Raw genomic sequence first — 12,560 nt, forward strand, 5'->3', positions numbered from 1 at the left:
TGCTCTCTAAAGCACTTTTAAGTCGCAGTGTAGATGCAAGAAAAAGTCACACAAAACTGTAATGTTTGTTTTTCCTCATAATTTATTCATCCTCTGCTTATTATTTCTTCCAGTCTCTTCTGTCCATCCGCCAAGATGACAAAGTGGTGTGTCCCAGAACCAAAGAAGTCTTCAACTTCTCTCAGGCTGAGAAGGTCTACATCATGTGATCACTCAGATGAACCCGTCTGAGTCATTTACATGACCGATAACGCCCCGTCGTTCATCACCTGTGACCTGGCCTACTCAGAGAGCCACCTGTGGAGCTGTGATCCAGTGCCCTTCTTCCTCCCCCACAGACACACCCGACATTTCCTCAAACCCACCTTCCTCTCCCAGTACATGATCAGCTCAAGTTTGCCAGTTCCCTCTCCCCTCCCGTTTTCTCACACAGAAACTGGACTCCTCTCCTTTCAGACTGTTTTAGATGTGGCTAGATAACGAGAAGTTGTTTGATCTGATCCATTCAAGCACATGGACTATCAGCATTGTCATTATTTTACAGGCCCTCACTCTGAAGATTAGAGACTGCAGAAAAAAGACTGAGGGGGTGAAAAACTGCTAGGTAGATATTTGATTTTACTACAACAAATAAAAACTTGTTGAGGTTACTTTGACTTTTTCCTGTGTTACTTAAACACCATAAAGCAGGACTCTGTGAACTCGCTCCATATACTAGAGATTTGGGCTTTTTTCGAAAACGAACATGGCTGACTTCCTGGTCACGTGGTAGCATCTCATTCTGTGATGCATGCTGTTGACGCCCTTTTGTCTTCTAGACATGTTTTCTGGTGGGTTGTTGGGGGGATATATATGTTAAATGCCTCCTTTAAACTGCCTACCTCTTTGCATTTCATCCCCCCTTGGCTGTGAAAACGGAGCCTGATTTGGGCCTCAGTAGGCTCCTTTTCAAATGTAAATATTAGATAGGAATTGATCATCCTCATGTATGACTTCAGGCGTTTCGGGGACAAGTAACGACAAGGAAGATAAACCTTCTACGAAGATTGCTGTGTGAACTGAACAAGTCTTTTCTTGGGTGTTTTAAACCTGATGTAGCCCACAGTATCCTCAAGATGACTGGTTGTTCAGTACTTCTCATTTCTGAGAAAGAAGTTAGTTTCACAAACTTGGTAATATGAATTATGGTGTATATAATACCATAATGAAAATTACGCAATATACAAACAAGACAGCCATTGCTGATGTGTTTTTTTTTTTTTTTTTATTATTAAAGAAATTGTCTTCCTTTTTTGCGTGTGAGGTTTGCAGTTTTAGTTTTTCTTCCACCAGTTTCGCTTTAGATAAAAAAGTACATTTCAGTGGACTGATATTTATTGTGAAAGAAGAAATGTGGGGTGATTTTAGTTGATTTAGCATTGCCTAAATAGTTTTAAATTCTTAACTATTTTTCCAATGAAGTAAAGGTAACGATATTTTTCTCACTCTTGTACTCTGCGTGTGTTGAGCTGCTCGTGGCACCGACCCTGCGAAGTTTGCATAGCATAAAAGTACACCTGCTTCAACATTACACGTAGGCCTGTTTTCATTTAAAGGAAATGTCCTAAAGGATAAATTCACCCAAAAGTGAAAATGTAATCATTGTCTACTCGCCCCCATGCAGATGGAGCTTCACAGCAAAACAACGTTGCTGCGTTCTCCTAAACAACTGAAGTAGATGGCGACTTGATTTAAAACGTAAAAAAACAAATTGATTTGAAAAGACGTTACTTACACACTCAATGCGCGTTTTGAGGGCGTGACCTCAACCACTTCAGGTGGGGTGTGCGCTAACGCTTTAACCTCAGCAGCTAACTGTGTAAATAACTTCTTTTCAAATCAACTTTCAAAGCTATTTTATTTTTTTGTTTTTTGTATCTGTTGTTTTTTCTCGTTTTAAAACAAGTCTCAGATCTACTTCAGCTGTTAAGGAGAACGCTGCAACACTGTTTTGCTGTGAAGCTCCAGAAATGTTTCGTTGACTATGAAACTTCACTCGACTTTCCATCTGCAAGAGGGTGAAGATAAAGACTGACCTTGTGTTTTTTGGGGGAACTTAAACTTTAAGAGCCAGGATCAAAACCTCGCCCAGGCTGCCGGTTTTAACCACCCTGCCTTTTCTTGAAAACTCTCAAGGAAAATCGTCTCCACACACGACTCATGCTCATCCTTAGAAAACTTGCTGTAGATGATGGACAGGGAATGTAATCAGAACTAGATCAGCAAGATCAGTGTCAGCTAACGCACAAATAACCCTTAAATTGTGACATTTTAACCCTTAACACCCATACTAAGCAACCCAAAAATGCCGTTTTATGTTGACCATGAACAGTTAAACATTTCTTCCATTTGTTGTTTATTGACAAACCAAAAGTTGCCTCATTTGTGTCCATAAAAGGTTTGGAACTGTATCTGTAAAGACACAGACTGTCCTGTGTGTTTGTGTTGGTAGAATAGATGAAAGGATTGTTTCATGAGCAATATGCCTCATAAAGATTTCAGTGAACTTTGATTTCAGTGTTTCTTTCTTTGCAAATGTCTCTTCTGCTCTGCGGGCTCTCTCAAATCAGCATTACCATAAGCACCATGGGAGTGACGAGGTCAACGATTCATCGCAGTTCTGTTGACATGGAAATTAAACCCCCAGTGTTGCGTCTTTCACCTGAAACTACACCTCCAGGTGTGAGGAGGTCGGCATTTGGTGGGGGTGTTTTTTACGTCTAGCAGTGAAAAAGCATGCTTGCAGATGGTAATTCACTGTAGAGATTATGTAATGTGGATCTCAAGATAAAAACTGGGCAAATTTGATTTGATTAGATTTGGCAGCACAATTTGCTGTACGATCTTTCATTGCTCTTTCCAAGATCTAAAATCTATTTAACTAAACTAAGCCTTCACTTTGTGATTTCACCAAGATACAAATTTAGTTGTGCTCCCCCGAGGAGACTGAATGGGCCATCTGTTAGGCTTTTGTGTGTGCTCCTGCATGGAAATTGGGTTTTCTTGGGGGGGTTGCAGCAACTGGCATTCATTTTCATTCTTAAAATGGTGAAAAATACCTATTCAGTTTTTCAGAGCCCAATTTTACATTTTGAAATTGTTTTGTTTGCCCCAGCAGTATGAAACCTAAAAGTACATTAGTTACAGGAGAGAAAATCAGCAAATCTGACAAATTTGAGAAGGTGGACTCGGATTTGATTGAATGAACCAACTCAACCATCTGCCATTTTTCAACAATCAGCTGAAGTTTCTTTTTTTTGTCACTTACACTGATATCAGCACCCATTTCTCACTGGCTCACTAACCTTCATTAGACCCAGCTTTCAAACCTAATCCATCATTTATAACACGTCATATGTTTTTGGTTGAAGCCCGTGTGGCCATTATGACCCCATTAATTTACTAACTCGATGTTATGAGCTCCCTATGAAGACAAACGTCATGTATGTACATGTATGCTGACATTAAGCTTGTTGCCACATTATGTATAAAACATTCGCTCGGCGCTCTTTGGTTCCATGTGACACCAAAATGTCCCTGCGACACAGTCCGCGTCGGTACTGCGCATCATAACATAAACATGTGTTGAGTAATTTATTTTATTCAGTATCTTATAATTATCGTCGTGTTTGAAATAGTTTATACACGTTTTAAGACGAATATCGGCTCTTTTGTAACACAAAAGAGACGGCAGCGGACCGGAAGAGGCGTCACCGATTTTCAAGCCCCTCTGTCGTCACAGCGCGTCTGCTATAAATACCGCTGCGCTCATCCCCCACCACCATCTTGAGATTAGCGCGTAGTTGAAGCCGTCAAGTATCAGCTCGCCGTTATTCCAAAATGAGTGACCAGCTTTGTAAACTCTTCGTCGGTGGCCTAAACGTGGACACTGACGACGATGGCCTGCGGAAGCACTTCGAGCAGTACGGTACGCTCACCGACTGCGTGGTCGTCGTGAACAAGCAGCTGCAGCGGTCCCGCTGCTTCGGCTTTGTGACCTACTCGTCGCCAGAGGAGGCCGACGCAGCAATGGCGGCTAGGCCCCACACCGTCGACGGCAACGCGGTCGAGGTGAAACGCGCCGTGGCGAGAGAAGACGCAAACAAGCCAGAGGCACTCGCTAAGGTGAAGAAGATCTTCGTCGGAGGCCTGAAAGACGACATCGAAGAGGACCATCTGAGCGAATACTTCTCCCAGTACGGTGAGATCGAGAAGGCCGAAGTCATCTCGGAGAAGGAGACCGGAAAGAAAAGAGGCTTCGGCTTTGTTTACTTCACCGATCACGATGCGGCCGACAAGGCTGTTGTGGTCAAATTCCACACCGTCAATGGACACAAAGTTGAGGTGAAGAAAGCCCTGACGAAGCAGGAGATGCAGGCAGCCAACAGAACCGGTATGGCGCCGAGAGGTAGGCCGGGAAGAGGCATGAGGGGGAATCAAAATGGCTACGGCAGCAGGGACTACGGCGGAAACTACAACTACGGAAATGGCGGAGGAGGCTACAACTGTGGCGGCTACGGAGGGTACGGCGGACCATATGGGGGTGGCTACGGAGACCAGGGAAGTGGCTATGGAGGTGGAAACGGCTACAATGAGTTCGGTAGCGGCTATGGCCAGCATTCTTCTGGTTACGGCCCCATGAAAGGGCCACCCTTCGGCGGTCAGAGGAGCGCAGCACCCTACACCAGAGGCGGCGGCGGTGGTGGCGGCGGCTACCCCAGGGGGGGCTATGGCGGCGGCGGCTACTAAATGAGACTGCACAATGGGAAATCAACCACCCCTCCCCCTGCCATAGATTACCTCCAGCCGGGATTCGGACGCTCAACTCAAATTCAGTAACGGGGCGTCTGCCGTGAAATCCAACAACGGCAGAGACTCGGACACAGAGATCCCCCTAATCATAATGAAGACCTCAAAAACCCAAACAGGTAGGAAGGTCACTTCCCAGAAAACCTGATTATAACGAGCAGCCGTCGTTGCCGTTCAACTAGGACACGTAAAAAAAAAAAAAATGAAGAATCAAATATACAGTGATCCCTTTTTATTATGTACCCACGCCATCGGCGTGTAGTTGTCGTTTAGAGTTATTTTTTTTATTTGCGTTCACTCGGTTCAATTTCGATGTAGGATTGTTTTGCTGACAAGTTCTGATTATCCCAATATTTTTGCATTTTTAAGCAATTAAATTTTGTTTTCTGGAGTAAATTTAGTGTGATTTCAATGTATGAGGATGAGAAAGCATGTTTTTTTGTGGTTTTGGATTTCATAGCTGTCTAACATCCATTTGTATAATTATTTTACTTTGGTCATTCAGCAAAGTCGGAACGTGATACTGCAGGATCCAGTTTCCTTGTTTCCTTCCCAACATTGTACTCAAACTCTCCTCACGCATAGTAATAGTTATTGTTCATTTTTCATTACCTGTAGCAATATCTAATGTATATTGTATACTTTCATGTCTGGAGAACAAAACCTACTGTTAAACCACCTTGGTATGCTTATGTATGTTCATTTTAAATAAAACGTTATACCACTTAGCTTAGTTATTTTACTTATTTAACCAGGCTTCCTCAAGTTCATCCACAGGTTTTATAAGTGACATCATCTTGTCGATGTTTAGTTACATGGCATCTTTCCCAGTTTATTCCCTTACATTCAGGTGGGTGAAATGGTTACAGAATGGTTGTAGTCTACCCACAGCCAATGCATGTAGGCTTTGTAGGGTTTGACCTTGTTTTTAAATTTATGTGGTTTTTAGACACTGCTAATATGACTTCATATATTTTCTTTTTTACGCATTTGAATACATATCAGTATGTGGACATGAGGGCTCTGATATTTATCTTTGATTATTCCTACATTTAGGTGTTCTTACTCGTATTCCTGTAGGCTATCCCAGCCAAAATAGCCGTAGCAGTTTGTTTTAGGCTACATCAGGACCCTGTTGATTACCTGGGGTCGATTGTGATAGGAGTCTGAAATATCTCTTTAGGATATCCACATCCAGCAAACTAGGTATGTAAATCAACCTGTCTTCACTCTGTGTTGGTCAACCATGTATGGATTATCTTCTGAGATGGTGCACAAGTGTGCCATTATTAAATATTAAACAACTTAACTTACACTTACAGCGCAATGCGTCTTATATAGCTAATCTTAAAATAAAACAAAAAAGGGGGGGTTACTTAATTTGGTCTTTAATGAACTTTAAGTGGGTGGAAGGGGGCGCAAATTTTGTTCCACCATTTAAAATAAAAATATTGGAACGAGTAAATTTGTGTCTCGTCCAGAAAACTTTACTCTGCCCAGTTTCTCACTCTTTTTCTCTCCCATCTCCTCCAGGTTGCTACGGTAACCTGGAAAACATCACCCCGAACACGATGGGGTGTTGGTCTCCATGCCATCGGGGGGACCGGAGAGTGGTTGTGCCTTCTCCCCCTCAGGTGAAGTCAGTTTTCACAAAGGATTCCCCAGTGTGGTGTTGATGCTTTTTGAAGAGTCTAACATGGTTTCGATCAGGTTTTATTTATTGAAGATTTGGTGGGTTTTAAGCTTTTAAGAGTTTTGATAACACCGTGTCACAGTGCAATCATAAGTGCTCTTTCCCCAGTGACCAGTACTGACTGTTGTTGCTGTTGGACCTGTGGTTCCGGATGAAAACACTAAATGATGCTAGTGGCCTCTGACCATTTTGGCCTGCGACAGTGATATTATATTCCTCTATATAATCTCCAATACTATTGACTCAGTGCTGATGATCCTGGGAGAAAGAGATTGCACTTGGGCACTGTGGTTTTCAAAATACAATAAATATTTGATTATTATATCTGTCTTGTGTTTTTAATGGTCTCCAGGTATATTTTATTTTTTTAAAAGCGTACTATAACAGGTTGTGTGTGAGCTTAGCCACAAGTTTATTTTCAAACTGGCAACTCCTGCAATGAAATAGGTGAAGGTAAATGAATACATAAAGGGTTACTTAAAGGAAAAGTTCACCAAAAAAATAAAATGCTTTACATCTTTACTCAACCACATGCAGAGGTAAAGTCGGGTGAGGTTTCATTGTCCATGAAACATTTGTGGTGCTGCACAGCAAGCATTGCAGCATTCTCCTAAACAACTGATGACTTCAAATCAATTTATGATCTATGAGCTATATGGAGCCATTTTGTTTTTTTAAACATGTCCACAGCTACATCTGTAGTATTTGGGAGAATGCTGCAACACTGTTTTGTGGCACTCCAGAAATGTTTTGTGGACTATGAAACTTCACCAGGTTTTCCATCGTCATGAGGCTGAGTAGAATAATTTGTTAGGTGATCTTATCCTTTATCGTACACTTGTTGTGTTGATGAGCATTTGTCTGCAGACTTTGAAGACCAGGGACAGAGATGGAAAGTCACATGCTCACACACTACAAATTTCAATTACACCTACTTAAGCAGCAGGTATAACCAAGTCCAAGTCACTCACTAAATGCCTACTCTAAACGGCACTTGACATAACAAGGTCTCTTCAGGAGCCTGATTAGTGTCTGTAAATTAATGGTACAGGGTAAAAGCTGCAGAATGAACCATGACTGATCCATTACTGCACTGTTGTGTGGACCAGTTTTCAAGGGTGATGCATTTGAAGAAGACAGGAGGTGTATATTTTAGATAAAGAAAAAAGGTCACATGGGTTGAAATTGAATTGATTACTAATAATGGGAAATTTGCATTGAAAGGCCTCTTTGGGTGTAAATAAGCAGCTTGGTCTCAGAACTAAATTATGGCTTGTCAGTTAAATATTAGAAGCTAATGGCAGCCCAGTAAGCACAGGCTTAAGGGAAATATTCATGCCTGCAGTGAGTTTTTATAGGTTATGTCTTCCAAGTCTGCAGACCAAAATGCTAATCGATACCTAAAAGAAAATGCATCATTGTTGCTGAGGTCTGTATTATAACTCAGTGTGAGTGTTTATTTGATTTGTACATTTAAAGGATGCAGCAAACTAAGTAGTAAGGAGCAGTGCTGGAAGTGCTTTTAATTGAGCGTGCACATCAGTAAAAAAAAAACAAAAACAAAAACAAGATTAAACTAGAGCAAACAATACATTTGACAGTATAAACTTGGAATGCCTCCTATATTTCACAGTGGTGCCTGTAAACTGTAAATACAACAGGTATTGTAATGTATACCTGATGTCTTAGCTGGAATTGTAAGTCAAAGATTAAAACAAAGGGATATTACACAAGTAATCCCTCCCTTTCATTAATTGGAGGACAGTGTATCCCTATAAATTCTGTCTGATGTACTGGGGTGATTCAGGAGGCCCGGTGTGACGCGAGTACTGTGTGTTTACATGATGCTCGACAGGATGGTGGGAGTGTAAACTTTACTTTTGTTCTCTTACCCCCATAGGATAACGGTGCTTGATGATTTGTGACCATCCCATAGGAAATGGAAACATCTGTTATCATGCTTTTTATGAATCTACAATAAATTTATATATTTTTATAAAACCGAGACTTATGTTACTTATTTATGTCTGTCCTGGTGATACCTGTCATGAAGGGGTTGAAGTAAGGTTGTGAACCGATGGCCGCACTGATAATTTCCATTCTGTTGGAAATAAGGTTTGCAGAGGTGGAGAAGCCAAAGAAAGATTGAAGAATACGTGTTTCATTCAACCGGGCCGCAGCTGTACGAAGTCTTCTGATCAGTGTACATTTTCAGGTCTTTACATTTTTGTTGGTGGTATATGCAACAGGCTGGGCTGGGCTGTTGTAATGTCAGTTTTCCTCTTGACTAAAACCAAGGGATTTATGAAGATACTTCTGTGACGGGTGTCACCTCCATGTGTGTCTCACATTTACAACCAATAATACATAATTTCCAAAAGTTGATGCGTATGGCACAAGTATTGTAGCATTTAAAGTTTTGCTGTTGAGTTTTCACTAGTATAAATTCTGTGTGACTAAACCAATTATTTTGTTTTTTTACATCATGCACCATCCTCAATTTAATACAGATGACAAAAAAACAACCTGGTTTAATAATTGCATAACTGACCGGGGACAAGTCTGTTACAGAGCTGCAAAAAATGGCCAACAGAAGCCAGTACAGTCAGTACTGGCACAAAACATCGGCATGTTGCAACATGCATTAATGACCTGTGGATTCTTTTGTACAAGGGTGGAGGAGCACCTTGAATATTTGAATATCCCAGCAGCCTGGGGAGGGTGGCTGAGAGGAGTTTCAGACAAGACTGCCTTCAGCTTAACTAAACTACTGAGAAACATGCTATTATTTTACAGAGAGGCAAAAGATTATTTAGGTTGGTTAGCACCATTCACCAGAGAAAACAATATAAAACTGTGGTGGTCCTTCTTAACCAGTGTGACCAGTTCTCTAAGGTAATTAAGAAATGGCTATAGAGGGAATTATGTTAACATTGTGGCGTTGCTCTAAGGTTTCTGCCATGTTTTTCCCTGTGAAAGAGGTTTTGGGGGAGTTCCTCCTCATCTGTAAAGCTTCTTGGGGCAAATGTGTGACTTCTGATATTGGGGTAAATAAGTTAACTTGAATGTAGAAGCACAGATTTGAGATGTCAAGCAGTAATCAACTTACAATGAGTACAAGGTTTGAAGAGAGTCACGGTCACAGCCACATGGTAGCGCATATTAAACACCTACAGGAGTATGAAGAATTTACTGGCACCACTACCACAGGTTGTTTGCACTCCCTTTTATATTGTTGCAATATAGACAATTGTTGGGATACTCTCAGATAAGTCTACACTCTCAAAATGTGGCTACCTGTTATTATATTCAAAATGGCAATCTAATAAAATGCCGATTTCTGGTGTATTCAAAGAACACACGCGCTTTACACAGTAAAAAACCGCGTGGTTGTTACATTTAAAAAAACATTACATATGCTTTGAAGCTATATGTGGTGGTTACATCGAAGTGGCGATGATAAAAGTTAAGGGGATTAATCGGGATTTTGCTTTTTAAATGTGCTTTTTGTACTGTACCAAAACAAAACGAAGGACCATAAAGGTTGAAATCCACGTTTCCCTTTCTTCTTCAGCAACTGAACTTAGGATTTCCGATACCACCTGAAGGCAACAGCAACGTGATTCGCTTGCCAGCCAATGAGGTTGACGGATTTTTCAAGATGACCAATCAGCGACTAATACGTCTTACGAAAGCAAGTAAGTCAAACGGCCCGCCCTGACGTAGTCCATTGAAGAAGAAGGACGGTCTCGCAGCATACCATCCTCAGAAGAAATACGGTCATGTCGACTACACTGACCAAGCTTTTTGTCGGGGGGCTGAACGTGTTGACCACAGAAGATGGGGTCCGCAAGCACTTCGAGCAGTTCGGCACGCTCAGTGACTGCGTCGTGGTCATGAACCAGCAGCTCGGACGTTCCCGCTGTTTCGGCTTCATCACTTACTCAACGCCGGAGGAGGCCGACGCAGCAATGGCGGCTAACCCACATGTCGTCGAAGGCCACGACGTGGAACTGAAGAGGGCCATATCGCGGGAGGATGCTAACAACCCGGACATCCTCGCTAACGTCAAGAAGATTTTCGTCGGCGGTGTGAAAGACCACGTCGAGGCGGAGAACCTGACCGAGTACTTCTCCCAGTTCGGCGTGGTGGAGAAGGCCGAGATCATCTCTGACAAGCAGACGGGCAGGAAGAGAGGCTTCGGCTTTGTCTTCTTCGAGGACAACGACTCCGCCACCAAAGCTGCGCTCACCCGGTTTCACACCATCAACGGCAACAAGGTGGAGGTGAAGAAAGCTCTGACCAAGCAGGAGATGTCTACCGGCGGCCGGGGAGGAAGAGGTCGAGGAAGAGGGATGAATAACTATGGCGGCGGAAGAGGAGGCGGCGGTGGCTACGGAGGAGGCTACGGCGGCGGTTACGGAGGAGGCGGCGGCTACGGAGGAGGCGGCTACAGCGGGGGTTACAACAACGGCGGCGGCGGTGGCGGCGGAGGATACGGCGGCGGATATGGTGGATACGAAGAATATGACAACCAGATGGGGGGTGGGTACAGTAATGGTGACTTCGGGGACGGGTACGGACAGCAGCACTCTAGTTATGGTGCAATGAAGGGGGGCAACTATTCCTACAGGAGCGGGGCTCCCTATAACAGAGGCGGCGGCGGAGGAGGAGGAGGCGGCGGCGGCTACGGCAGGGGTGGCGGATATGGCGGTGGCTATTAATGGCTCCTTTAGTTTTGAGATGTTCATGGGGACAATTCTGATTACAACGAACTTGAATTTACACACAACACACACACAACACACACAACACAAGCCCAGTTGGGGTGAGGGGTCAGTTAAAGGGAGCAGCGCCCATCACCCACAATGAATGAATGAGACTGTCCTCTGGATCCTGGCTCCCCCTCCGCCCGGACACCCCATCTGTCCTCTTATTCCACACATTATGTACTTTACTACTACGAATGGTGAATTATTGAATTGTACTTTTGTTATGTTTGGAAAGACTTGCTTTGAACCATTTATAAAGGTGTAATCTTTTGTCAGTCACTGCTTCTCAACTCAGAAATGAGTTTGTTTGTCTTGCAAACCAGCCAGATGTGTCTGTTATTTTTGCATCATGAACTCAGGGTTTTAAGTAAAGTTGGTGGCAGTGTCGGGCAGCATGGGACTCGATTGCTTGAGTTTCTTGATCTTAAACACACGTGACAAAGTATTTTTTAATTGAGAAATGTCACGGACTTTTTTTTTTTTTTTTTTTTTTGGGTCAGTTGTAAGTTACCTTTTCCACTCTTCCCGTCCCATTACAGGCTTTTGTTTGGATTAAAAGTGTTTGAAATCCGTGTGTTCAGTTCACCCCCTATGTTTATTCTGCTTTTATTAAAGTTTTTAATGTTTTGAAAATCCATCTAATCTCGCAGTCTTAATTCAGATCGTGTGGGTTTATGTTTCATCAGCCTTAAAACGCATTTTGTGAACCTGAAAATCAAGTTCATGGAGCTACCAGCAGGAGGGAGTATGGCATAAAAATTCCTGTATTTCCAGTTCATCGGCCATTTTATACCGGGAAATATTTACTTGGTGGAAAAACCTGATGGTGTGCAACTCTGACTTGGTCCTCTGATTGAAGCACAGTTTGCACTACTCAAAATCAGTTTGTGTGCATGGTTGTGCAATTAAGGTCAAATGAAATGTGCAATTATTTTTGGGAACCAAAAATATCCAGTTTCAGAATAAACAAGTGAAACACTAAAATATTGCTGACTAATTTTGAGTAGTGTGTATGAAAACCATTAACTCTGCAAATAATTAAAACCTTCCTTTGAATTCATTATTGGCCGAACTGAGGCAGAGTGAAATGTTCTGATTTTGATGTTTTTTATAAATCCAAGTTTACAACCGATGCTTTAAAGCCTCATCACTGACAGAGTTCATTCTGTAAACTGGTTTCGGGTCAGGTGGAGGGTGAGAGCGGTGCTGGGTTGTTTCCTCACCCATTCGGACTGATTTAATGTCTT

The 12,560-nt window shown here is 42.5% G+C and overlaps 2 protein-coding genes across 4 annotated transcripts in view; both read left to right on the top strand.

Moving 5' to 3' along the window:
* maea (macrophage erythroblast attacher, E3 ubiquitin ligase) overlaps window positions 1-2,551 on the top strand; it is an 84,470-nt gene extending 81,919 nt beyond the window's left edge. For all 3 annotated transcript variants that reach the window (XM_084353523.1, XM_084353522.1, XM_084353524.1), the window contains exon 9: window positions 114-2,551. In XM_084353523.1, coding sequence (XP_084209649.1) covers window positions 114-209 — 96 coding nt within the window. In that variant the 3' untranslated portion in view covers window positions 210-2,551. The remainder of the gene's footprint in view (window positions 1-113) is intronic.
* Window positions 2,552-3,805: 1,254 nt separating this feature from the next.
* Window positions 3,806-11,950, top strand: hnrnpa0a (heterogeneous nuclear ribonucleoprotein A0a). The gene is made up of 4 exons (XM_084352363.1): window positions 3,806-4,785; window positions 4,835-4,967; window positions 6,382-6,487; window positions 10,278-11,950. Exons 1-4 carry the CDS (start codon window positions 3,880-3,882, stop codon window positions 11,263-11,265), a joined length of 2,133 nt encoding a protein of 710 aa, XP_084208489.1. The 5' UTR covers window positions 3,806-3,879; the 3' UTR covers window positions 11,266-11,950.
* The last annotated feature ends 610 nt before the right edge of the window (window positions 11,951-12,560 follow it).

This window comes from Pagrus pagrus (genome assembly GCF_965226575.1).
Source record: "Pagrus pagrus genome assembly, chromosome: 5".
Classification (NCBI taxonomy): Eukaryota; Metazoa; Chordata; class Actinopteri; order Spariformes; family Sparidae; genus Pagrus; species Pagrus pagrus.